Source organism: Rhinatrema bivittatum, chromosome 1 (assembly GCF_901001135.1).
Source record: "Rhinatrema bivittatum chromosome 1, aRhiBiv1.1, whole genome shotgun sequence".
NCBI classification, from domain to species: Eukaryota; Metazoa; Chordata; class Amphibia; order Gymnophiona; family Rhinatrematidae; genus Rhinatrema; species Rhinatrema bivittatum.
The window spans coordinates 148,343,841-148,371,085 of NC_042615.1; the positions used below are offsets into that span (position 1 = coordinate 148,343,841).

At 42.8% G+C, this 27,245-nt stretch overlaps 1 protein-coding gene across 1 annotated transcript in view; it reads left to right on the forward strand.

The window, feature by feature from the left end:
• GABRA4 (gamma-aminobutyric acid type A receptor alpha4 subunit) overlaps positions 1–27,245 on the forward strand; it is a 231,649-nt gene that overhangs the window by 171,472 nt on the left and 32,932 nt on the right. The window contains exons 7-8 of the mRNA XM_029588371.1: positions 8,470–8,622; positions 22,382–22,641. Coding sequence (XP_029444231.1) covers positions 8,470–8,622; positions 22,382–22,641 — 413 coding nt within the window. The remainder of the gene's footprint in view (positions 1–8,469; positions 8,623–22,381; positions 22,642–27,245) is intronic.

Consider the following 27,245-nt stretch of genomic DNA (forward strand, 5'->3'; position numbering starts at 1 on the left):
CATTGCTAATGGCAGTGGCTATTCTCTAAGTGAACTTAATAGCAGGTAATGGACTTCTCCTCCAAGAACTTATCCAATCCTTTTTTAAACACAGCTATACTAACTGCACTAACCACATCCTCTGGCAACAAATTCCAGAGTTTAATTGTGCGTTGAGTAAAAAAGAACTTTCTCCGATTAGTTTTAAATGTGCCCCCTGCTAACTTCATGGAGTGCCCCCTAGTCTTTCAACTATCCGAAAGAGTAAATAACCGATTCACATCTACCCGTTCTAGACCTCTCATGATTTTAAACACCTCTATCATATCAACCCTCAGTCGTCTCTTCTCCAAGCTGAAAAGTCCTAACCTCTTTAGTCTTTCCTCATTGGGGAGTTGTTCCATTCCCCTTATCATTTTGGTAGCCCTTCTCTGTACCTTCTCCATCGCAATTATATCTTTTTTGAGACGCGGCGACCAGAATTGTACACAATATTCAAGGTGCGGTCTCACCATGGAGTGATACAGAGGCATTATGACATTTTCCGTTTTATTCACCATTCCCTTTCTAATAATTCCCAACATTCTGTTTGCTTTTTTGACTGCCGCAGCACACTGTACCGACAATTTCAATGTGTTATCCACTATGACACCTAGATCTCTTTCTTGGGTTGTAACACCTAATATGGAACCCAACATTGTGTAATTATAGCATGGGTTATTTTTCCCTATGTGCATCACCTTGCACTTATCCACATTAAATTTCATCTGCTATTTGGATGCCCAATTTTCCAGTCTCACAAGGTCTTCCTGCAATTTATCACAATCTGCTTGTGATTTAACTACTCTGAACAATTTTGTGTCATCTACAAATTTGATTATCTCACGCGTCGTATTTCTTTCCAGATCATTTATAAATATATTGAACAGTAAGGGTCCCAATACAGATCCCTGAGGCACTCCACTGTCCACTCCCTTCCACTGAGAAAATTGCCCATTTAATCCTACTCTCTGTTTCCTGTCTTTTAGCCAGTTTGCAATCCACAAAAGGACATCGCCACCTATCCCATGACTTTTTACTTTTCCTAGAAGCCTCTCATGAGGAACTTTGTCAAACGCCTTCTGAAAATCCAAGTATACTATATCTACCGGTTCACCTTTATCCACATGTTTATTAACTCCTTCAAAAAAGTGAAGCAGATTTGTGAGGCAAGACTTGCCCTGGGTAAAGCCATGCTGACTTTGTTCCATTAAACCATGTCTTTCTATATGTTCTGTGTTTTTGATGTTTAGAACACTTTCCACTATTTTTCCTGGCACTGAAAACAGGCTAACCGGTCTGTAGTTTCCCGGATCGCCCCTGGAGCCCTTTTTAAATATTGGGGTTACATTTGCTATCCTCCAGTCTTCAGGTACAATGGATGTTTTTAATGATAAGTTACAAATTTTTACTAATAGGTCTGAAATTTCATTTTTTTAGTTCCTTCAGAACTCTGGGGTGTATACCATACGGTCCAGGTGATTTACTACTCTTCAGTTTGTCAATCAGGCCTATCACATCTTCTAGGTTCACCATGATTTGATTCAGTCCATCTGAATCATTACCCATGAAAACCTTCCTCATTACGGGTACCTCCCCAACATCCTCTTCAGTAAACACTGAAGCAAAGAAATCATTTAATCTTTCCACGATGGCCTCATCTTCTCTAAGTGCCCCTTTAACCCCTCGATCATCTAATGGTCCAACTGACTCCCTCACAGGCTTTCTGCTTCGGATATATTTAAAAAAGATTTTACTGTGAGTTTTTGCCTCTACAGCCAACTTCTTTTCAAATTCTCTCTTAGCCTGTCTTATCAATGTTTTACATTTAACTTGCCAATGTTTATGCTTTATCCTATTTTCTTCTGTTGGATCCTTCTTCCAATTTTTGAATGAAGATCTTTTGGCTAAAATAGCTTCTTTCACCTCCCTTTTTAACCATGCCGGTAATTGTTTTGCCTTCTTTCCACTTTTCTTAATGTGTGGAATACATCTGGACTGTGCTTCTAGAATGGTATTTTTTAACAATGACCATGCCTCTTGGACATTTTTTACTTTTGTAGCTGCTCCTTTCAGTTTTTTTCTAACAATTTTTCTCATTTTATCAAAGTTTCCCTTTTGAAAGTTTAGCACGAGAACCTTGGATTTGCACACTGTTCCTTTTCCAGTCATTAAATCAAATTTGATCATATTATGATCACTATTGCCAAGCGGCCCCACCACTGTTACCTCTCTCACCAAGTCCTGTGCTCCACTGAGAATTAGATCTAATATTGCTCCCTCTCTCATTGGTTCCTGAACCAATTGCTCCATAAAGCTATCATTTATTCCATCCAGGAACATTATCTCTCTAGCGTGACCCGATGATACATTTACCCAGTCTATATTGGGGTAATTGAAGTCTCCCATTATTACTGCACTACCAATTTGGTTAGCTTCCCTAATTTATCTTAGTATTTCACTGTCCATCTCACCATCTTGACCAGGTGGACGGTAGTATACCCCTATCACTATAGTCTTCCTTGACACACAAGGGATTTCTACCCATAAAGATTCAATTTTGTATTTAGTCTCATGCAGGATGTTTATCCTGTTGGACTCTATGCCATCCCGGACATAAAGTGCCACACCTCCTCCCGAGTGCTCCTCTCTGTCATTGCGATATAATTTGTACCCTGGTATAGCAGTGTCCCATTGGTTATCCTCTTTCCACCATGTCTCTGTTGTGTAACGATGGTTTAGTGTGCCCATGGGCCTCAGCCCGACCCAGGCCATCCCGGACCGGACCAGGGGTTGACAGTGGCTCCGCGTGGCTGAACACTCTACCCTCTGCCAGGCCGGCAAGCTCCCATGGCCAAACATCCGAGGATGTTGGAAGGTGAATGGTCCTCCGACCATTCCGGGCCCTTTCGGGCCTGCTGCGAGCAGCATGGGGCAGCAGGCCTGGCCTGAGGTTGAGGGCAGACGGGCCTTGACATGAAGACGTGGAAACAGTTGATGCAGCGGCATCCAAGACGAGACGAGGATGGTGCAAACGGCACCCAAGACGAAGACACTTGGCAGGATTGATGCAGACGACATCCGAAGCAGGAAACATGGCGGGGTTGATGCAGACGGCATCTGAAGCAGGAAACATGGCGGGGTTGATGCAGACGGCATCCAAGGCAAGACACTGGACATCAAGGCAGACACCGGACATGGACTTTGGCACTGTCTCTCAGGGCGCCCTACTCAGACCACCCACGGGACTGAGTCGCGGACCACCCTGTCCGTTACGTGCCCTATACAGCCCCAAGGCTGGTCACGGACCACGACGGGAGCGGGCAGCACAGGAAGACACACCAGGCTTCACGGCTCAGGAGCACAGGACAACCATCCACCGGTAGCCTAGTCCACCCAGGAACTACATCTGGGGAACCCCCGGCCTACCGGTACCAGAAGGCTCCAGAGCGAGGACGAGGTGGAGTGAAGGCAGAAACATTAGGAAGGCTGGAACACCAGGACGAAGACGAAGACTTCTGGACATGGACCTCAGGCACAACATGGAACATGGGATCAGGATGAGGAGCTCCACGAAGAAGACCTTACAACGAGCTCTGGCAGGCGGGAGCCTCCAGGGCGAAGACTAACAATGATACAAGGCAAGGAAGAACTGATGGAGCAGCCCTAAATAGGGCTCAGGCAGGAAACAGTCATTCAGGTGGGGCCCAGACACTTCCTGTGTCTGGCCCTTTAAATCATGAAGAGAGACGCGGCCGCGCGTCTAAAGCAGGCAGAGCAGGGCTGTGCAGGACCCTGGACAGCGGCCTGCACAGCGTCTTCACGTTGGCAGCGTCAGACGCTGCAGAGAAGGCAGGGGAGAGCCTGGACGCAGGCTTCAGCGTCGGCAGCGGCTCCAGCCGCTGCGGGAGGCCCCGGGGGTGGCTCCTGCCGCTACTCGAGCCCGGGGCTGCGGCCTAAACACCGCGAAGATCCGAATGGCGTCGGGGGCGATCCCAGGCCCCGAGGAAGCTGCGGCTCCAACCGCGGAGCCCGAAGTTGTGGTAGGCGGCCTCCTGGCCACATGGGCATGCCGACGGTGGCGTCCTGCCACGTCGGTGAAGACGACGACGCGGTGAGTGTGTCTGCTCGCAGGGGGGGGACGGGACCCCGCGGGCGGCAATCATAACAGTCTCTGAGATGCCAATTAAGTCTATGTCATCATTTACTGCTATAAACTCTATGAAGACTCTCTTAAAATGTCAATGTGTGGTAGCAGCTAAATTCAATCAGAGCCAAAATGTACTGTAACACCACAAATCATCTGTTGTGATTACTATCACCTCCAGTGAGGAAAAATTATTTTTGTTCTCATATACCAGACCTCATATAAGGGCATGAATTGTAATGCTAAATAGCATATGTTTAGTCAGCCAGATTTTATAATCATAGGTCATTGATGAGTATTTTAGTATGCTTCATGAATCCAATACACCAAATAGTATTAATAAAAATGGTATGCAGTTGCATAAATTGTAGAAACACGTATTCTTAAATTATTCAATTTTTCAATAATAATATCGAGCTTTCAATAGCGTGAACTTAGCTTTGTTAGTGCGGTGAAGAAACGCCATGTTCTTCATGCGAGTCTAGTATGGAGAAAAGCCCGACACTGGATCCGTGTTTCGGCTTGTGCCTTCATCGGGGGCCGAAATAGCTGTCAATGCAAATGTACATGATTACTAAAAACATTTAACAAAAAATCGGGTGAGTACTTATCAATTGTAAAGACGAGATCACTACACCGACATGTTATGGAGCGGCATGAGGTGGCCGCGTCTGCCGGTAATGCCTTTCTTCAACCAAAAGTGAACGGAAGTGCGCCCTGTCTTAAACTCACTCACAGCCAATCATAATGCAATACGTCAGCAGATGAGGTTAAAACATTCAGGTGGCATTTAAACCAAGGAATACCATTCAACCGCAATATTGAGACCCTGCAGTTGTACAGAATTTAATTTAAAAATCCATTGTTGTTCTCTGATGTTCAATATTTTCTGTGGATCACCCTCCCTCCTTGGTAGTTGGATACAGTCTATTCAACTGGATACAGTCTATCCAGTCTATTTTGTTTTCAATGGACGTTTCTACAAGCAAATCCATGGGACGGCCATGGGCACAACCATGGCCCCAAGCTTGGCCAATTTATTTATGGCTGATTTTGTGTCAACACATATATATCCTTCTGCATATTTTTCTCATATATCTCATTGGTTCCGTTATATTGACGATATTTTCTTTTTATGGCACAGCAATATTCAGCATTTAAATCAATTTTTAGATTGGCTCAATTCAGTTGATAACAATATTTTTTTCACGTTACATTATCATCACACATCGATTAATTTTTTGGACATTCTGATTACTAAACAAGAAGATCATCTTATCACTTCATTGTACAAAAAATCCTGCTGACCGTAATACTTTATTACATTTCTCTAGTTTTCACTCATACAGTCTTAAAAAGAATCTGCCCATTGGACAATTCCTCCGGTTATGACGTTTATGTTCTGAGAAGTCTGAATTTTTTCTACAAGCACAACAATTGGCAACAAATTTGTTGCAGCGTGATTATCCACCTCGCATTATCAAAAAGGCATTGAAGCGAGCATCTAATGTACATCGTCAATGGTTACTGTTAGAAACCTCATCGACCTCTGAAGAACATCCCCTTGTGTGCACTATACGTTTTTCTTCAAAATCTGCCACAATAGCATCAATTATATGAAAATACTGGCATGTATTACAAACTTACACTATTTTTTCTGAGTTGCCCATAATTGCGTATAGCCGTGGCAGGAACTTAAGAGAGATGTTGACTCATTCATTTTTTACGCCTCCTAATATTGTTGCGCCCGATCAACCTTCTGGACATTGGCCATGCCATAAATGTTCTTTATGTCAACTTACCCTTGCAGGTTCTGATTGGACTGACAATCAAGGAAGAACATGGTCGGCCAAAACTTACTCAGATTGTCAGACCTCATATGTTATATACATAATTAAATGCCCTTGCGATAAACTATACGTCGGCCGTACTAAACACGCCATACGCACCAGACTCATTGAACAGAAAAGTTGTTTACAAACTGAAAAGATTCAAGCTCCAATCGTAGCGCACTGTCTCCTGGAAAACATCAGTTCGTGGATCTAAGATGGAGGGTGATAGACTGTACCCAACTACCAGGGAGGGGGGGGGGGTGATCCACAGAAAATATTGAACATCAGAGAACAACAATGGATTTTTAAATTAAATTCTATACAACCGCAGGGTCTCAATATTGCGGTTGAATGGTATTCCTTGGTTTAAATGCCACCTGAATGTTTTAACCTCATCTGCTGACGTATTGCATTATGATTGGCTGTGAGTGAGTTTAAGACAGGGCACGCTTCCGTTCACTTTTGGTTGAAGAAACGCATTACCGGCAGACGCCGCCACCTCAAGCCGCTCCATAACATGTCGGTGTAGTGATCTCGTCCTTTACAATTGATAAGTACTCACCCGATTTTTTGTTAAATGTTTTTAGTAATCATGTACATTTGCATTGACAGCTATTTCGGCCCCCGATGAAGGCACAAGCCGAAACACGGATCCAGTGTCGGGCTTTTCTCCATACTAGCCTCGCATGAAGAACATGGCGTTTCTTCACCGCACTAACAAAGCTAAGTTCACGCTATTGAAAGCTCGATATTATTATTGAAAAATTGAATAATTTAAGAATACGTGTTTCTACAATTTATGCAACTGCATACCATTTTTATTAATACTATTCGGTGTATTGGATTCACGAAGCATACTAAAATACTCATCAATGACCTATGATTATAAAATCTGGCTGACTAAACATATGCTATTTAGCATTACAATTCATGCCCTTATATGAGGTCTGGTATATGAGAACAAAAATAATTTTTCCTCACTGGAGGTGATAGTAATCACAACAGATGATTTGTGGTGTTACAGTACATTTTGGCTCTGATCATTTACTGATATACATTCTAATTCTCCCATCTTACTTCTTAGACTTCTGACATTAGCATACAAACATTTCAGAGTTTGTTTTTTGTTTGTATTTTAGTTCTGCTTTTTAATTGATAGGGATAAGTTAGAATTTTTTACCTCAGGGGAGTTTTTAGTTACAGGCACTTGGACTACTTTTCTAATTATTGGAACCTCACTGTCGGGATGCCCTAATTCTAATGCATCATTAGTATCCTTTAAAGATACCTCTCTCCGAACCATGCGCTGCTGAGCGACTGTTGGCTTTCCCCTTTGTTCTAGTTTAAAAGCTGCTCTATCTCCTTTTTAAAGGTTAGCGCCAGCAGTCTTGTTCCACCCTGGTTAATGTGGAGCCCATCCCTTCGGAAGAGACTCCCCCTTCCCCAAAAAGTTCCCCAGTTCCTAACAAAACTGAATTCCTCTTCCTTGCACCATCGTCTCATCCACGCATTGAGACTCCGGAGCTCTGCCTGCCTCTGGTGACCTGCACGTGGAACAGGGAGCATTTCAGAGAATGCTACCCTGGAGGTTCTGGATTTAATCTTTCTACTTAAGAGCCTAAATTTGGCTTCCAGAACCTCCTTCCCACATTTTACTATGTTGTTGGTGCCCACATGTACCACGACAGCCGGCTCCTCCCCAGCACTGTCTAAAATCCTATCTAGGTGACGCGTGAGGTCTGCCACCTTCGCACCAGGTAGGCATGTTACCAGGCGATCCTCACACCCACCAGCCACCCAGCTATCTACATTCCTAATAATCGAATCACCAACTATGACGGCCGACCTAACCCTTCCCTCCTGGGCAGTAGGCCTTGGGGAGATATCCTCAGTGCGAAAGGACAATGCATCACCTAGAGAGCAGGTCCTTGCTACAGGATCCTTTCCTGCTACACCTGGTTGGTGCTCTCCCATCATGAGACCTTCTTCCTCCAAGGCAGCACCAGTGCTGCCAGTCTGAAGTTGGGACTTGACTTCTGTGTCCCTGAAGGTCTCATCGAAAAGTATATTCCCTGGTTTTGAACTTGGCTCTGCCTAGTTCGGGGCTGAGGTTTTGCTTATAGAGCCACTACTAACCTGCCAACCAGCCACTACTAACCTGCCAACATCTGCTGATTGTTCTCTGGGAGATGTAGCCTTCTGATACCAATCCAGCTATCCCATGGTTTCCTGTGTCAGCTAATTTTTTCTTGAAACAAAATTAACTAGATAGCCACAGTGTATTTTAGTACAGGGATATCACACTTAATATCTTCTATTCTACAGATAAAGAATATTGAAACATATTATAATTTTCCTAAGCACTGGAAATCAGATATTTATTTCAAATCCAGCTTAAACTTCTGAAATAATAAAAACGTTGAAGAGATTCAATTCTGTTTTTGAGATCCCTGTTTCTGTTTTTTTTTTTAGGTGAATATATTGTTATGACAGTTTATTTCCACCTCAGGCGAAAGATGGGTTATTTTATGATTCAGACCTACATCCCTTGTATCATGACAGTAATACTCTCCCAAGTGTCATTTTGGATTAACAAGGAATCTGTTCCAGCTCGAACAGTATTTGGTAATTCTAATTTTCTTTTTATTAACTATATCATTATGTTATTAACCATATTATTGCTATACTAGTATAGCTACTGTAAGTGAGATATATATTGTCTGTGATAACATGAAATTTCAAACTCAGCTCAAAAGAAGATGTACTACATGCAGAGATAGGCATCTGCTTTTTTTCTGCAGATATTTTTCCTGACCAAATCAACATGCATAGTTTTGAAAATTCAAACCTGTGCATGCATATACTTTTCTTCTTCAAACTCACCCCACCCTGGAAATGCTCCTACCACAATGTTGTAAAAGTAACCATCTAATGGAACTGTGTGCATAACTTCACCCACATCACTGGTTGGGCAGTTTTCACCCAAGAAAATCCCTTTGAAAGTTGTCCTCTTCATACAGAACAACATACACACCAAATTTAATACACAGTGGTAGGTTTCATCCATTAACGGACAAGAGAAAATAGAGATGTGCATCATTTTTTTAAATTATTTCGTGCTTCATTTTGGGGCCTCCCGCGGGAAATTTCATTTTTCCTGTGGTTCGGGGTTTTCTTTTTTTTTTGGGGGGGGGGACCCAATTTTCTGGCTAGTGCGCACTAACAGGTCAAATATTATACGTCCCATTTGTTTATGTTTCTCATTCATTTCTTTGGCCCATTGAAGTCTTTGCCTCTGCAACAGGTACAAGTAACTATCACAACCAGCTCTTCCTTGTGTGACCTCACTGCCTTGACAGAGCTAAGCACATTGGCAAGGAAATGACACATTTGACAAATCACAGTGTAGTATTTTTCTAAATGGCCTATTGCTGCTATTTGAATCAAGTGATGCTAAACCACTCCTACCAGAATGTCTTAGCATGTGTAGAAAGTATTGTATTTTCTCTCTAGCTTTGGTTTTAGAAAGGCTTAAGATCTCTCAGGTTAAAAAAAAGCTTTTTTGCTGCTTCTAAACAACTCTTTGCACCACTGGTGTCACTCAATGTGCCAGTCACCAGAGAAAGAAAGGCAGTGGCATTTTTATCTTCACTGGGGAAGGATCTGGATGTGGGTGGGAGACAGTGTAGAATATTTTTTTTTGTCTATGTTTGGGCACTAGTGAGGTGACTGAGCAGTGACAGAGACTGAAGCAAAGAGTTCATACCAGGCTCCTATTCTTTATTTGTGTGTGGAGTCTATCAACATGGCACAACACTGCAGGCAGCACGGCACAGCACACATACACTGCACTATGTGTGTGAGAGTGAGACAGACAGTTCTCCACACGTAGTAAAGTGATACTGTGATTGGGGTACAGTTTCAATACTAATAACTAAATATTTCCTTGTAATATCCAAACTCGAGGAAGGCAAATTCTATCCTGTCAGGGAAAGACAGAGGAGGGAATATTGGCAGCAAAAAAAAGCAATCCCACACCTAATTTGAAGAGGGGCATTTTCAAGTCAAGAATGGAAGGAGAGTAAAGTAGTTCTAAGCAGACAAAATTGAAATTTGGAAAGGCTATGCTACCACCTGTTGTTTTGGAGTAGAGGGATGTGTTAAGACAGCCATCCAAGGCAGACAGTAGCAGGGCAACAGAGGTAGCAGAAGTACAATGCTCTAAACCAGCAGAGTGCTCTTCTTTTGTTACTTCTGCTGAGGCAGTTAAGGCAATATTTTTATCAAGTGATTCTGAGGAATAATTTTATATGAGATTTCCTGAATTAGATATTGAAAGCTACGAGTGGAAGAAAATTTTGGAGGATTAGTTAGTAGCATCTAAGCTTCAATTTCAGTGAAGGGGTGATAGAAAAAAACTGAGGTTAATGAAGAAAAACAAGCAGCATAGGTAGAGAATGTAAGTAATGCAGCTGGCATTGTTCCTCAGGGTTCACCCTGTACTTAGGCTAACATCAGCCCCCAAGAATGTAGAGAAGTGATTGCAGAGGAAATCCCTGATCTTGAGACATTTCAAACTGAGGGAGGATCTGTGTTTTGCTTAGTGTATTCACTGGCTCCCGAACCAGCATCTTGTGCTCCTACCATGTGACAGGGGCCGACCAATGGCACCGGTAGCCCCTGTGACATAGTAAAGGCAAAGGCTATCAGCGCCATTTTGAATACTGGCAGCTGATGGCCCAAGTGCAGGAGATGGCTCCAGGACCCCTGCTGGACCACCAGGGACTTTTGGCAAGTCTTGGGGAACTCCTGACCTCCCCAAGACTTGCCAAAAGTCCCTGGTGGTCCAGCGGGGGTCCTGGAGCCATCTCCTGCACTTGGGCCATCAGGTGCCAGTATTCAAAATGGCGCCGATAGCCTTTACCCTTACTATGTCACAGGGGCTACCGGTGCCATTGGTTGGCCCCTGTCACATGGTAGGAGCACAAGATGGCTGTCCATTGCTCCTACCATGTGACAGAGGCCGACCAATGGCACCGGTAGCCTCTGTGACATAGTAAGGTCAAAGGCTATCGGTGCAATTTTGAATACTGGCAGCTGATGGCATGAGTGCAGGAGATGGCTCCCAGAACACCACTGGACCACCAGGGAGTTTTTGTAAGTCCTGGGGGGGGGGGGGTCAGGAGGGTGGTGGGGGGTTGTAGTTAATTACATTTTAGCCGGGAAATGAATAAGAATGGAACGCATGAATGGATCGGGGCCCCCCCTTGGGGGGCAGATACGAATGCAACGTATCTGTCCCCCCATGAATATGAATACTGAATGTGATGTATGCGGTCCCTCTGCACATCCCTAGTATCAAGTGCTTCCACAGGAAGACTGATATTACCAATGCCCCTATGCCTTGCTGCAATACCCCTTATCCTTCATCTTAGGAGTCTTTCTTCTACTCAGCATTGCTGCCATACCCAGTATTGTATAGCTTGAGGATCTTGCTGTCACTCTGCCTTTCTGTCATACCTCAGGCTGTACACTTTGGTGTGTGTTCTTGCCACTGTGGAGGGCTGCTTTGCACATCTCATGGTGCTTTGATGGATTGATGCCACTTTTTGTACTGCTTTGTCTCTTTATCTGTGCCTTGAGGTTTTTTATGCCACCTTTTCTGCTTTATTCCCCCTTTTTGCTACCTTAGGATATTGCTGCTATTCTTGGTGATACGTTGCCTCTCATGGTCCCTTTGAGGGTTCATGCTACTATTGTTGGTGCTCTCTTTTGAAGCCTTGGTGTGTTCCTCCTCCTTTTGTTGGTCTGCTGATGCTTTGGATAATTTCTACCACTGCCGGTACCCCTTTACCTCTTTACTGCACTTTAAGTTATTCATGCCACTTTTGTTGCCACTTTGCTACATGCCTTGGAGTTCTTTCCCCTTTCTGAATATGTCTTCCCATGAATTTTATAAGAATTGTTGAGAAAAACCCAATCCTGGTGCCCAAAACAGGCTGCAGTGCTTCCCCCATTGATTTTAATGGTAAACAAATGAACAAATAAATAAAAGTATTGTTGCGCGTCCTGGCCGCGCTAGGTCCATGCCTGGGCCTGCTTACCTTGCTTGTGCTCCAGCGTGCCCCGGTCCGACCTCTCCCGCTACTGTAGCCAGCTCCCTGCGCCTGTGGCACCTCGTGGAGGCATCCCCAGGTCCTTCCGGGCCTTCAACCTCCCAGAACTCCTCCCGGCGTGGTTCAGCGTCCTCTTCAGCGTCGGGCCCGCCCCTAGGCACGCGCACACGGACCGACGAGCCCTTTAAAGGGCCCATGGCAGGAAACTGCTCTGCAGCACACAGAGATAACATCACCTAGCTCTAGTATTTAAGCGAGGGCCCGCTCCTCAGTCCCTCGCCTTGGCAATCGGGTCATCACCTCTGTGTGAGCTAGTTTGCCGTCCTCGTTCCTGTGCTTGTTCCAGTGTTCCTGCGTTCATTGTTCCTGTGCTTGTTCCAATGTTCCTGCATTCTTTGTTCCTGTGCTTGTTCCAGTGCTCCTGCATTCATTGTTCCTGTGCCTGTTCCAGTGTTCCTGCCTTGCTCCTGTGTTCCCATGGTCCTTCCTGTGTTCCAGCATCTGTTCCTAAGTTCCTGAGTCCTGTTCCTCGTCTTGCTACCCAGGTAATACCTTCTCGGACTGATACCCGGTACTAACCTCGGCTTGTCTTGACCACGCTCAGACTGATCCTTGGAACTGACCTCTGCTTGCCTTTGACTATGCTCAGACTGATACCTGGAACTGACCTCTGCTTGCCTTTGACCACACTTGGACTGATACCTGGAACTGACCCTTGCTTTGGCTGACCATTCTCGGATGGATACCCTGGCTCTGACCCTTGCGCTCCATTCGGACACTCTCTTTACTCCTCCTGTGATCACCAGGCCTGCCTGCTTCGACACTACCCACAGCCTTATTCGAGCTGGACCACTAGGCGCTGCCTATCCTACCCGGAGGACCTTCCATTCCTGTCTCGTTCCAGTGGTCTCTGGTACTCTCGGTTCCGGTCTAGCTCGCCTATTCGCTGACAGCTGCTCACTTCTCTTGGTGGGCACACCTCTCAGTCATCTTTTTGGGAGAACCCAAGAGGCCACCTAAGCCCAGACAGTCTGGAAATTCAAGGGCTCAACCTGCAGAGCCCCCGGACTGCTATTGGTGAAGTTCCTATCTCCATGTGTGCTCCGCCTCCTGGCGGCAGGCACCCCCTGGGATCCCTCAGAGGGCCATACCAATCCTGCGCCAGGTCAAGGGTCCACCTCCAGCGCAACAAGTATAATGATTTATTCTGAAATTAATAAAATGAATTTATGTGCACAAAGCAAATGACTGAAGCTGATAGGTTAAAGATTATAAAAGTGATGATCAGAGAGGGCAAAGAAGAAGAAATTACATATCCATAACAAAGCAGAATATTGGAGGCAAAAGTAAGCACATAGACAACACACACCTTTAATTCCAAAACATGTTGATATATGAGAAATAAAATATTCAAAATGAAAACAAATGGATGGTTATAAATATATGAAAGGAAGAATCTATAGACCTTAAAAGCAAGTTACTTAAAATATAATAACATTTTTTTCTGAATAATGTTGTGATCATTAGGGATGTGAATTGTGTGCCCGATCGTTTTAACGATCGGGTACGGCTTGGGGGGGGGGGGGGGGAATCAAATCGTTAGAGATGTGAATTGGGATCGGTTCCGATTCCAATTCACATCACTAATTTTTTTTAGTGAGGCCCGCGCCGATAAAAAAAACCCCACCCTGACCCTTTAAAATTACCCCCTTAGCCTCCCCCACTCTCCCGACCCCCCCCCAAAAAAAACTTTTTACACATACCTGGTGGTCCAGGGGGGCCGCGGGGAGCGATCTCCCGTTCCCAGGCCATCAGCTGCGCTAAAATAAAATGGCGCTGATGGCCATTTGCCCTTACCATGGGATAGGGTATCCGTGCCATTGGCCGGTCGCTGTCACATGGTAGGAGCACTGGATGGCCGGCGCCATCTTTAAAGATGGCCGCTGCCATCGTAAAGATGGCCGCCGCCATCCTTAAAGATGACGCCGGCCATCCAGTGCTCCTACCATGTGACAGGGACCGGCCAATGGCACGGATACCCTGTCACATGGTAAGGGCAAAGGGCCATCGGTGCCATCTTTATGAGTGGCAGATCGCTCCCCGCGCCTCCCCTGGACCACCAGGTAATTTTAAAAGGTTTTGGGGGGGGGGTCGGGAGGGTGGGGGAGGCTAAGGGGGTCGGTTTAAAGGGTCGGGTGGGTTTTTTTTTTTAATCGGGCCATCGGCACCATTTATATTAGTGGCAGCCAAAATGGCGTCGATGGCCCGAGAGCAGAAGATCATGCCGGGACCCCCCCCCCCCCCCCACTGGACCACCAGGTAATTTAACATTTTGGGGGGGTTCGGGAGGGTAAGGGATTGGTTTTAAAGGGTCGGGGTGGGTTTAGGGGTTGTTTTGGTGTGCTGGTTTTCCCGCCCTCCCCCCAAATAATTCCCGTGCCCGATTTAACGATTTTTGACGATAAATCGGGGGAATTTGTATTGTATCGTGCACTCTAACGATTTTTGACGATTTAAAAAATATCTGACAATTTTTTTAAATCGTCAAAAAACAATTCACATCCCTAGTGATCATTAAAAATGTTTTATTGGCAATATCATAAGTGTAAGAATCTGATATTCTAGTTAATAAATCTAAGTACCTAATAGAAAATTCGCCCCTTCTGAGTTCATAAATATAGGCATTTAAATAAACAAGGCTCCTAAATTTATGTTCGTTAAGAATGAGAGGGTCCAGAGTGAAGTTAGGAATTAAGTCCAGATTTCATGCACTGGGTGCTTTACTGAGGTGCCTAAATTTATGAAAATCAACAGCAATCTTAAATACGATTACTTCAGTTTTAGACACATACAATGTCATTTAGATGCTGTAGGAAAGTGGGATTGGGGTTGGGTATTAGGAATATGCATTCATTATAAAGGAATGCAAAAAATGGGATGAATGTGGCCATTTTCAGTTCACTATAAATGAAACAACCAAAAATGGCCTTGCAAGAAAATTCCTGAAAATTTTCAGGTATTTTCATTTTGTGCCCTAAAAAGTTAAATAAAAAAAGGCATTCACTAGGTTTTTCACTCCCCTCGTGCCTCTGAACAAAGACTTCGAGCCTGAGCCAAGCCCAGCTAGGGCTTTCTTGGGTCCCATTGAACCCCTCTTCTACCCTGCAGATCTAGTTTCAGGGCCCAAGCCTACCTAGATAGGCCTTGCTGAGCCCAGCTGAGACCTTCCTGGGCCCATCAAATAGCTGGTGAAGTATTTACTGGTGTTTCCCAGCTTCCACTTACCCCTTCCATTTGGGAGTCTCCAAGAAAGGGGCAGAGGCAATTTTCATTGTTCCTTCCCCCAGCAAGTCCTGATAAAACTGGCACTGACCAGCTGGAGGATGGCACCAAAGAAATTCCACATCAGCACATGTCCTAGGGGCGGGCAGGGCCATTATGTTGAACAGTGATGTCACTTTGTCACCGTCCTGCAGGCAGCTGGCACCATTGTTTGATTCTCTAGGGGGCAGCAGCAATGGGAATTTTGTCTGCCCCTTTCATGGAGATTCCCATTAACAGAAAGGGTAAGTGGGTGCCAGAGACATCCTTTGCCCCTGCACATACTTCACTGGTTATTTGAGGACCTGAAGAAACCTGTCTGGATAGTATTGGGTCCTAAGCCTAAATTTGTGGGATGGGAAGAGGGTCACAGGGGGCCAGGCAGGGGCCCAAGCCCCAACTCCTTTTTAATGGGTGGTAGAAGGGGATGGAAGGACTCGGGGAGGCCCATTCAAATTCATTTTAGTTTTTTGGGGAGTTTTTTTGGTTTGGAAAATGAACCAATCCAAAAAAAAAAAACAAAAAAAATCCCAGATATGAAATTATTGGGCCAGTACATCTCTGTTGGGTATAGAACAGCTGAACTCTGCCACACAACTATATTTCACAAGAGTTTATTTAGGGTCAAGCCTCTATACAGTCTTTAATGTCCATATTCAACATGTTTGTCCTGATACGTTTTGATCAATTGCTGGAATTTAAAAATTCAGCTTGGAAAAGAAACAGCTGAGAGGGGACTGGATAGAATGTTATAAAATCATGAGTATGGGAGGGGGGAGCAGGTTATTTACCCTTTCAAATAATACTAAACCAAAGAGACACTCCATGAAATAAACAGCCAGTAGTTTCAAAACAAATCATGGAAAGTACTTTTTTTTACTCCGTGCACATTTAATCTGTGTTGCCAGTGGATGTGATCAAGGCCACTAGCATTGGGGATTTGAAAGAGGTTTGGATAATTTCCTGGATGAAAAGTCCATAACACATTATGAACCAGGTAGGCTAAAGAAAGTTATTGCTGTCCCTGGGAGTACATTAGATCTACTTTGTGGGATCTGCTGGGTACTTGCAACCTGGATTGGCCATTTTCAGAGACAGGATGCTGGGATCAATGGTCCTTGATCTGACCCAGTATACAATTCTTATGTTCTTAAGACTAAAGTCAGTGGAGCTCATTCCTGGTCAGGTGGCTTGACTGAGAATCCAGGCATGATACTTCAAGCCTGGTGATAACCACATATATTGCTGGCCAATGGAACGAGGTCAGCATCTTCTTGGTTTTTCTCTTCTCAGGTGGCCTATCCAAAGGATTACATGGGATAATGGAAGTACTTTAGCTTTAAAAACCTTGGCTCTTGTTCACTATCCTGCATATCTGCAATTTTTTCACAAAAGGGTAGTTCTTCAAACTCATTCCAAGTTTCTTCCAAAGGTGGTCTTTTCTTTCTATATCAATCAATCCATTATTCTGCCTACATTCTTCCCAAAAGCTGCATGCACCTGATGGAAAAAAAGCCCTTCATATCCTGGACTGTAAACAAGCATATGCATACAACAAAAGAAGGACTCAGCCACACCATCAAACCAATCAGATTTTCATCTTCTATAACCTGAACTGCAGTCAGCAAGCAAACGTTTTCTAATTGGTTGGCTGAGTGCATTCAACTCTGCTACCATTTAGCAGGCAAACATCTTTCAGACTCGGTTAAAGCTCATCAAGTGAGAGCTATGGCTTCCTCTGTTGCTCACCTTTGTGAAGTACCTGTGGGAGATATCCACAAAGCTGCAACTTCTTTTTCAGTTTATACTTTCACTTCCCACTACTGTCTGGATAGCCTCTCAAAGGTTGACAGTAAATTCAGATAAGCAGTTTTGTGCAACCTATTTACGCTATAGTACACTTTCCACAATGGAGACCAGGTTGATTATCAAGTAAATGGTCCGCTGCAAACCTTAGCTTGGGACTACCCACATTTAATGGTTAATTCAGCCCACTCATTGATTGAAAAAGCAAGTTTGCTTAATATAAGCATTGTTCTCAATAGATAGCAGGATGAATTACCCATGGAATGCCTGATCTGCCTGGAGAGTCACCTACATAGCTAGATTTAGCTTTGGGACTGACTGAGGAGGTTAACGAAGTAATGGCCAGAGGGGAATTCCTACACATGCTCACTCAGCAGAGTTCAAAGCTGTACTATTTTGGAGAGATGAGTCCATTTGGTGCTGCCAAATGATGTCACCTATATATAATGACAAATTCATCCTGCTATCTATGGAAAACACTATTTATGGTGAGAAAATGTGCTATTTTTGCAGATAAGTGAAGAAGATCCAAGGGTAATGACTCTTGGATGTGTACTGAACTCCTGTTTCCCCCTTTGGGCTTTATATCCTAAAAAAGCATGAAAGTGGGGCTAGTCTCTCCCCAAGAGTATGGAGAATTGTAATCTGTCAGTTATCTCCATCATGATCATATCATTTTTGGCTCCCATTCCCAGTGTTATCTTGTCTGTAGAAGAGGCCTGGACATCCCCGTGGATGCAGGGCATGTTTTGGGTTTATCTCATCTGTAAACTAGTGTGGTTAAGAAAAGTCTGCATTATCTAAGTTCTGACAGAGCCCAGCAGTATCTTTACCTTTATCCCATTTACCTATATAGGGATACACAAATCCCTGAGGTGGCTGAGCCCTGAGGTGGATGAAGAGGCATTTTTAAAAGTACAGTCCATGAAAGGGCCTTCCAGATCCACATGATAGTTTGACCACAGAGCTTATACCAGTTTTTGCAGGCTAGGTCTAGAATTTTTCAGTCCAGGAAAGGCCAAAAGAAGCCCTTTCCTTTTACCCTTGGGACTCTTGGGATGTATTCCTGGAGTTGTCTTTAGGCCCACTTATGGGACCACCGTAGCAAGTGTCTTGGATTCCCCAGATGTTTCTGCCTCCTTTTCCTGATTTCAGAAGTCCCTTAGGATAAAATCCCCCTCTGGATGTCATCTGGGCCACAGGGGACTCTCTCAGTCAGTCGCAGTAAACCTTTTCTTGCTAGAACACTGCCATCTCCATGGTACATTTGATGTCATGCACTTGGTAGGATTGAGAGGAGTAGCTCATAAGAATATAAGAACATAAGAAATTGCCATGCTGGGTCAGACCAAGGGTCCATCAAGCCCAGCATCCTGTTTCCAACAGAGGCCAAAACCAGGCCACAAGAACCTGGCAATTACCCAAACACTAAGAAGATCCCATGCTACTGATGCAATTAATAGCAGTGGCTATTCCCTAAGTAAAATTGATTAATAGCCATTAATGGACTTCTCCTCCAAGAACTTATCCAAACCTTTTTTGAACCCAGCTACACTAACTGCACTAACCACATCCTCTGGCAACAAATTCCAGAGCTTTATTGTGCGTTGAGTGAAAAAGAATTTTCTCAAATTAGTCTTAAATGTGCTACTTGCTAACTTCATGGAATGCCCCCTAGTCCTTCTATTATTCAAAAGTGAAAATAACCGAGTCACATCTACTCGTTCAAGACATCTCATGATCTTAAAGACCTCTATCATATCCCCCCTCAGCCGTCTCTTCTCCAAGCTGAACAACCCTAATCTCTTCAGCCTTTCCTCATAGGGAAGCTGTTCCATCCCTTTTATCATTTTGGTTGCCCTTCTCTGTACCTTCTCCATCGCAACTATATCTTTTTTGAGATGCGGCGACCAGAATTGTACACAGTATTCAAGGTGTGGTCTCACCATGGAGCGATATAGAGGCATTATGACATTTTCCATTCTATTAACCATCACAATGATCTTGACAATTGACAATTGACAATTGCTGTCATGCTTCTGTTGTTGAGTTTTAGCCAGCACATGAGAACTTATGTAGCTGGACCAATAGGACTCTTGGCAAGATCATAGATAGATTCCAGAACGTGTGTTGGTAGCTACTGTCTGTGATGGTCAGATGGTGCTGGATGGCAGCCTTCACTGATCTTAATCATTACTGACCTTACGTGATAATGTATATACCACATGAGAAGTTTCTGTCAGGAAAGAAATGAAATACAGCACCCACTGTTCATTTGGCCACTGTGAGATAATGGTAGCCCTCTCAAACATCAGCAGGTAAGCCTATGGGTCATCTGCCATTCATATTTTACTCAACTGAATCTTTGGTGGAGTTGGAGACTCCAATATGCCACCTTGAGACATCTTCCCCAGCAGTCGGTGCTGTAACTTCTATTGCTTTTGCAACTGAACCTGGCATTTCTGCTAGGCTTTGGTCTGCTCCTGATGCTGGGCTAAGATCCATTTCAATAGCTGTACTTGCTTGGTTTGGAATTGTTGTTACTGGTCTTAGGTCACCTGCTGCTGTTAGGTGAGGACCTATTGTAGTTAGGCTTAGGCCTGTTGCTGAACTACAAAAGTTCTTCTATCCATCCTCCAGATTCCATATGAAAACAATTTCTAAGATCACTTTTCACCAATGCCACTTAAAAAAAAAATCATTCTGTAACCTCCTTTTTCAGAAAGAAATCAGACCCCACTTATGAGCACCCTAGGATATGGGATTGGGTGTAAAACAATCAAACTGCCACATGAACATAGTTCATAAGGGTTTATTTAAAGCCAAGCCAGCACACAGTCTCTGGTTCTTTATCACTGCATGACAAACAGAAACCCCCAGACATAGTATGACTTCTCTTCAGCAAAAGGTACATCAAATGAAATGCTTCTTGGCAGCAGAAAAAGTTTAACACAAAAACAGTGTCTTGACAGCAAAGATATATACCTGGAAGTTATCAGAGTACCCCACTTTTAGGTGTAGAGCCTTGACTCTGGAAAGCAAAACTGATCTCTCCTTCCCCTGCTAAATTTCAGGCTTTCCTTATTGGGGTGTGTCTGCTCCTGGAAGCCTATTCTCCAGCAACTCGATGCTTCCTTCCCTCCTAAATAGCAGAAGAAAGATCCAGACCCTGGGCTAGATACATCCACTCCATGAACCTGTAACTAAGAGTATCTTTTACTCTTAGTTACAGGTAACTAAGAGTATCTTTTACACTGTTATAGGCACATATATTCAGACCAAAATTAAGATGTCTTAAATTAGGCACATAACTTACCCTGGATTCATCAAAAATGCTAGAAATATAGCAGAAATAGTTTTCCCTGTTACTGCATCACACCGGTATTTTCTACAACATGTTAGTTTTTTCCATTACATGAGTTATGAGTATCTGCGCCTCGGCCTTCTTGTTATATGGTTTTGTTAAGTTAACCCCTAAGTTTGATGTAAACCGGCCTGATATGAAGCTTGTCATGAAGTTCGGTATAGAAAAATGTTAAATAAATAAATAAAATATATAAGTTTACTATTTATACCACTGTAAGAAGGGTGAAGTTTGGGGGGTGGAGTAGGTTTGGAGGAGCAGTTTTACATTTACAGTCAGAGGTACAAACAGCACAGTTGACATCAGTGAAGATTTTTTTTCTCTCTCTCTCTCAGATTTTCATAAGTGCACACACTCATGGACATGCCAATTTTATAACATGCGTGCGTATGTTATAAAAAAGCCGGGCCGCGTGCAAGGGGTAGTACAATTATGCAAAATTTGTGGGGTGATGCATCCCGGCCTTCCCCAGTTCCCTCCCAATTCACGCCAATTAAGGAGGGAACTTCCCTACCCTAACCTCCCTTCCCCTTCCCCTCTCCTCCCCACCCCCTATCCCTATCCTAGCTAACCCTGGTTTATTAAATTTACCATTTGCTCCTCAACTGGAGCAGTAGCAAGTAGCATGCACTAGCACCTTGCCAGCGCACACTTCCCTGGCACAGCGGCAAATGGCCCTTGAGGAGGCCCGGCACTTGGGCCCCTTCGAAAATTTGCTCAGCCCGCACAAGGCCCAGCCACGCATGTAAAGCTTGGATTTTACGCTCTCAGGGCTTTTAAAATCTGGGCGTTACCAAATAGTAAATAAGTGACACATTATAAAAAAAAAGAATATACAAATGTTTAAATGAAAACACTAAGAAATACTAAGAGTTGTATGTTGTGCAACTCTGGGACACTAGAAACTGATATGCATTTCCTCCTTTATGGTGCAAAATACAGATGTAAAAGCACATTTCCTTAAGATGATGGAAAAAAATAAAATACTTCCCAGAAACAGAATGGGCAGGCAAAAAGAGACAAAGCAACTTTGCAACAAAATATGTCATATCCTGCTACCATGCCAGAAAGGTAACCGGAGACAAAACCAAACATTACCAGAATCCTGAAATTGTCCCTGTTGTTTTTATTCTGTATTTTGTAATTTTTTCTTTTTACCCCTTTGGGTTGACTCACGAAAGCTTTTTTCTCATTCTGTGCCTTGATGAGTCAGTCCCTAAAAGTGTTACTTTAGCAACTCATGTACACATTTGCCATGTCAATAACGTTTCTGGAATGTGCATCCATCAACTCATTTCCACAGAAGCAACTGAGAATTGATATATTCTGCTCAAGAAAATAATATTTAGCCTGTGAATTTTTCACCTCTGCCCAATAATTGTACTAATGAAGAAGGAACAATTCTTTTCTTAACATGAGGCACTTCTTTACTGGATTATTTAGCATATCAATAATATATATATATTATTGATGACACATATTGCAGTTATCTCTATTCCTTTGAAAGAGTCCCTGAGTGCTCATTTTTCTAAATTGGAAATTGATTTTCTTTCTCTTTATTACTAATTGTATGATTTGAGCGCTATGTATAATTAAATGACTACTTTTAAGAACTGCAGTTTAATTGCATTTTGTTGTTGCTGATTGTATTTGATTTTACAATCATAAAAGCAAAAACTAAATTGTGAATGTATTTTGTCTCAGGTTACTTGGTTATTATGTTCATGTGATAACATTTAATAAAAGGATTAATTGTGCTTTACCTTTTGCTTTAAAGGAATAACTACAGTGTTAACAATGACAACGCTGAGCATCAGTGCAAGGCATTCCTTGCCAAAAGTGTCCTATGCCACCGCCATGGACTGGTTCATAGCTGTTTGCTTTGCTTTCGTCTTCTCTGCTCTTATTGAGTTTGCTGCTGTCAACTATTTTACAAATGCTCAAATGGAGAAAGCCAAAAGGAAAACAATGAAGTTCCTCCCTGCATTTCCATCTAGTCCTGCACAGAAAGAAAAGTGTAAAGAAGAATCACATCTGGTATACTAATTATTATTATTATTACAATGAAATTTGTATAGAAATCTGTCTATCAGTAATTGACTGCTTGGATGCAACATGAGAATGTCTATAAGCACAGCACAGTTTATTATGTGAATCTCTTGTGGTAATACCACCTGTTCACAACCAATGATAAATGAGAAAATATAATATGCAATATATCAAAATGCTAAATACTTCTAATTGATACACAATATTTCAAAGGTTGCTCCTTATGAAAAGATGCATTAATGCAACAGAGTATAGGAACATAGTAATATACATAGTAAATGATGGCAGAGAAAGCCAATTAGCCTATCCAGTCTGCCCAATTCATATTCTTCCTCTCTGGTTCTTTACCACCCTGGTTAAATGAGCAGACAAATTCCCATGCTCAAACCAACACTAGCTCCCCCAATCACTCTCACCTGACCTACTAGCCTTGCCCCATCCCTACACCCGAAGAATCTATCCTAAGAATGTGCAAACCTTGCCACTGCATCAGCCTTTATCACCGCTCCTGGCAGGCCACAAACTCCTCATGATCTTTTTTTGATTCTCACAGTATCAACCCTTGATTAATTATCTAGATCCTTCTCAGCCCCTTTACCAAGACCTATGAGGCTGTTGTCTTATAGATCCAGCCCTTCCATGTTCATTGATGTTTGGATGTTAACCATGGTCACTCTATGCAGATTACACCAGACTTCTTGCAAGACAAATACAGTTGAACAGCTGGAGATCAATACTGAAAGCAATTTAGATGGAGAACTCACAAGTTCTCCATCTAAATGCCAAGTTACCCATCTAACTCCAGATTATCCAAATTATCCATATAACTCCAAATTATCCATCTAATTCCAAGTTAGCCATCTAACTCCCAGTTAGCCATTTAAATGTTTAGTTTTGAATATTGACCTCCTGTTATTTAGAATTGTTAACTGTTGTTCAACAAAGGTTACCTCAGTGCAGTTCAGGATATAACCATGGAGATGCTGGGCATGTTACCCCAGTGTTCTGGAAACCTTGATGTAGTTGAAGCACACTCTCCATCCATTAGCCTGTATCTGCCCCTCTTTGGCCCTCTTAAATTTAAAATGACTGAGCAAACACTCAAGCTCTCACCTTCGTTGCTTTACCTGTTTTGACCCTCCTGAACCATATCACTGTGCTCTGTGTTTATTCCAAGTATGTTTAAATTCTGTCTTATTTTGGTTGACAGTCAAATCAGTTATGTTATCTGAAGATTGAAAAGTAGCCTACATAATGCCCTTTAAAAAAAAAGCAAAAAAAGACTTCAGGGTGATTTGGTTAATTACAGACCAGTGAGCTTGATGTCAGTACCAAGCAAAAATGATAGAAGCTATTCTGTAGAAAAAACATTTACTAGCCATATGGATAAATGTAGAGTAATGGGGCAGAGCCAACATGGAATTAGCAAAGGGACGTCTTGTTTTACAAATCTGTTAGACTTTTTTGAAGGGGTTATCAAAAATGTGGAAATAGATGAATCAGTTGGCATAATATATCTGGATGTTCAGAAGAAATTTGATAAAGTCTCTCATGAGAGACTCATCAGGAAATGTAAAAGTCATGAGATAGGAGGAAATCTTCTAGTGTGAACTGGTAACTGGAAAAAGAGATAGGAAACAGAGAGTAGAACTGAATGGTCATTTCTCTCAGTGGAGAAAGTTCTGACTAGAGGCATGCCCCAACACTGGTGCTATTTGATATGCTTATGCATGATCTGGAAAAGGAGTGAGGTGGTCAAATTCACATTTGATACAAAATTATTCAGAGATGTTAGATGACAAGCCAGTTGTGAGGAACTGCAAGAGAACATTACAAGTCTGGGGGATTGGGTATCTAAATGGCAGATGATAAAATTAAATGTGAAAAAGTGCATAGTGATGCATATAGCAATTCATAGGCTTCACCACCCTGGAAAAGGATCTTGGAATCATTGTGGAAAATACTTTGAAATCCACAGCCCACAGCATGGGAGTGGTCAAAAAGAGCATATAGAATTTAGATATTATTAGGAAAGGAATGAAAATGAAACAAGATATCATAATTAGGGATGTGAATCATTTTTCTGATGATTGAAAATATCGTACAATATTTTCAAACTCATCAGAAATCGGGGGTTCCCCGAAACCGATAGGAAAACCCCACGAAAATGTTTGTGGGGTTCTCTTATCGTTTTGGGAGATGGTTGGAAAAATGGCACACAAAAAAACCCCCTAAACCCACCCGACCCTTTAAAACACATTCTATAGCTTCCAAAGGGCCATCGGCGCCATTTTGATTAGTGGCAGCCGACAGCCCGAGAGCGGGAGATCTCTCCCAGGACCCCCACTGGACCACCAGGTACTTTAAAAAAAGTTTTGGGGGGGGGGGGGTTGGCAGGGTGGGGAAAGCTAAAGAATGTGTTTTAAAGGGTCGGGGTGTGTTTTTTGTTTATCAGCTTGGGCACAGCCGATAAAAAAAAAACGATCGGTCCCCATAATAAAAAATTCACGATTGTCCCCGAACCTGGAATCAGAACCGATTCCGGTTCCGATTCACATCTCTAATCATAATGTCTCTGCATTATCCGTGCGACCACACTTTGAGCATTTTGTGCTAGGGATGTGCTTTTATTTAAATGACAGACAATGTCAGTGACTTAATCTATATCGGGTCATCTCATTTTGTAATTGAAATGATAGTTTAAAAAAATCACAACATTTCATGTTTTTATTTCTTACATTTTTAGTGCCTACAACTTGCAAACAGTGCATACTATTCATAAACAGAGCACACTATTTGCTGCAACAAAAAAAAGAAAAAGAAGAAAGCCCTCAACAAAATGGTATTCAGATGAGAACGTCTTCCCAGTGCATTGAAACAAAACAAGATATTTTGGCCTGCGTATCCCTATTGTGTGTGGTTATGGTTACTCCATCACAATAAAGATGTAACAAAACTAGAAAAGATAAAGAGAAGGATGGCCAAAATGATACATGGGATGGAATGACTCCCTTTTGAGGAAAGGCTAAACAGGTTAAATCTCTTCAGACTGGAGAAGAGACAGCTAAGAGGAGATATAGTGGAGGTCTATGAATGCTTGAGAGGGGTGCAGTGGGTAAATAGGAAATGGTTATTTACCCTTTCAAATAGTATTATGACTTGGGGACACTTCATTAAGCTCATAGCAAAATTAAAACTAAGGAGGTAATTTTCAAAAGGATTTCCAAGCATAAATGGTCTTTTGAAAATTGATACTTTAAGTGCATACTCCTTGAAATTTCACTGAATTTTCAAAAGGTTTTATATGCTAGAATATAGGTTACTTTTACATGCGTAGCTCCTTTTAAAATTCACTCCAAATTGTAGGACTTTTTTTTTTTTTCACTCAGCTTACAATTAAACTGTGGAATCTGTTCTCAGAGGATGTGGTGTAAACAGAATAGCTTGGTTTACAAAGGTATTAGACAAGTTCCTGGAAGAAAAATCCAAAATGAATTATTAGCCATGGAGACTTAAGAAAGCCACTGTTTATCCCTGATTATGAGCAAGAAGGATTAACTCTATTCTTTAGGTTCTAATCGGGTACTTGTGATTTGGACTGGACCCTAGGGGTGTGCATTCATTTGAAACAAAATAGGAAATATCAATGATATTTCTTCCCATACCTCGGCACAGCAGCTGGCATTACTCAAAATGGTGTGGACTACCCTTTGCCTGTATTATGCAACAAGGGTTACCAGTACCATTGGGCAGCACCTGTCATATGATAGGGGCAATGGGCAGTAAGGAACATTGTTCAAAATGGCATCAGCCAACCCTTTATCACTTTTCATCTAATTTCTCTTTTTCTTCCAACCACTGGGCTCTTTGATGGTCTCTGTCAATGGTAGCTATGCTACTAGGTTTCCCTCCCTAACTCTGCACCACAGAATGCCTCTTTCTAGTGAGAGTAAATGTAGATGCATAATGTCTTCTGAATATATTTTTACATGCACAAACCCCCAAGCAGTTTTCAGAAAACCATCTTTATGTGAATAAATCCAGATTTTTGCACATAAATTCTTTTGAAAAATCAACCCTGAAAGAGATTTCAGGGTGTAGAATGGAAGGTCCACTTGACTCACTAATTTAAAAAAAAGATTTCTGGGGGGCAAAAGGCCCCCCAGAAATTTTGTAATATTTCTTAGGAAGAGAGAGGGAAGGGGGGGATCTGCTACAGCTTGATGGCTCATTTTTTCTCCTTTTTTATATACATATTCAGTAAAGCCCAAATTTTCAAAAGGCCACAGGCACGTGCAAGTTTTAAAATTAGGGGTCGGCGTGCGCAAGGGGGTATATAATTGTGCACCCTGTGCGTGCTAAGCCATGCTGCCTTCCCCCATTCCCTCCCCCCCTAACCTGACCTTCCCAACCCTTCCCCTAACCTTTCCTCCCCCTAGACCTACTCTAACCCCCCCTCAAAATTTTATTTTACCTTTTGCTCCTGCCTCCGGACAGGCGCAAGTTGCACATGCTGGCAGCCTGCCGGCATACGATCCTCTATCACAGCGGCAATGGCTGCTCTGTCGAAGGCCTCTGGCCCTGCCCCCACC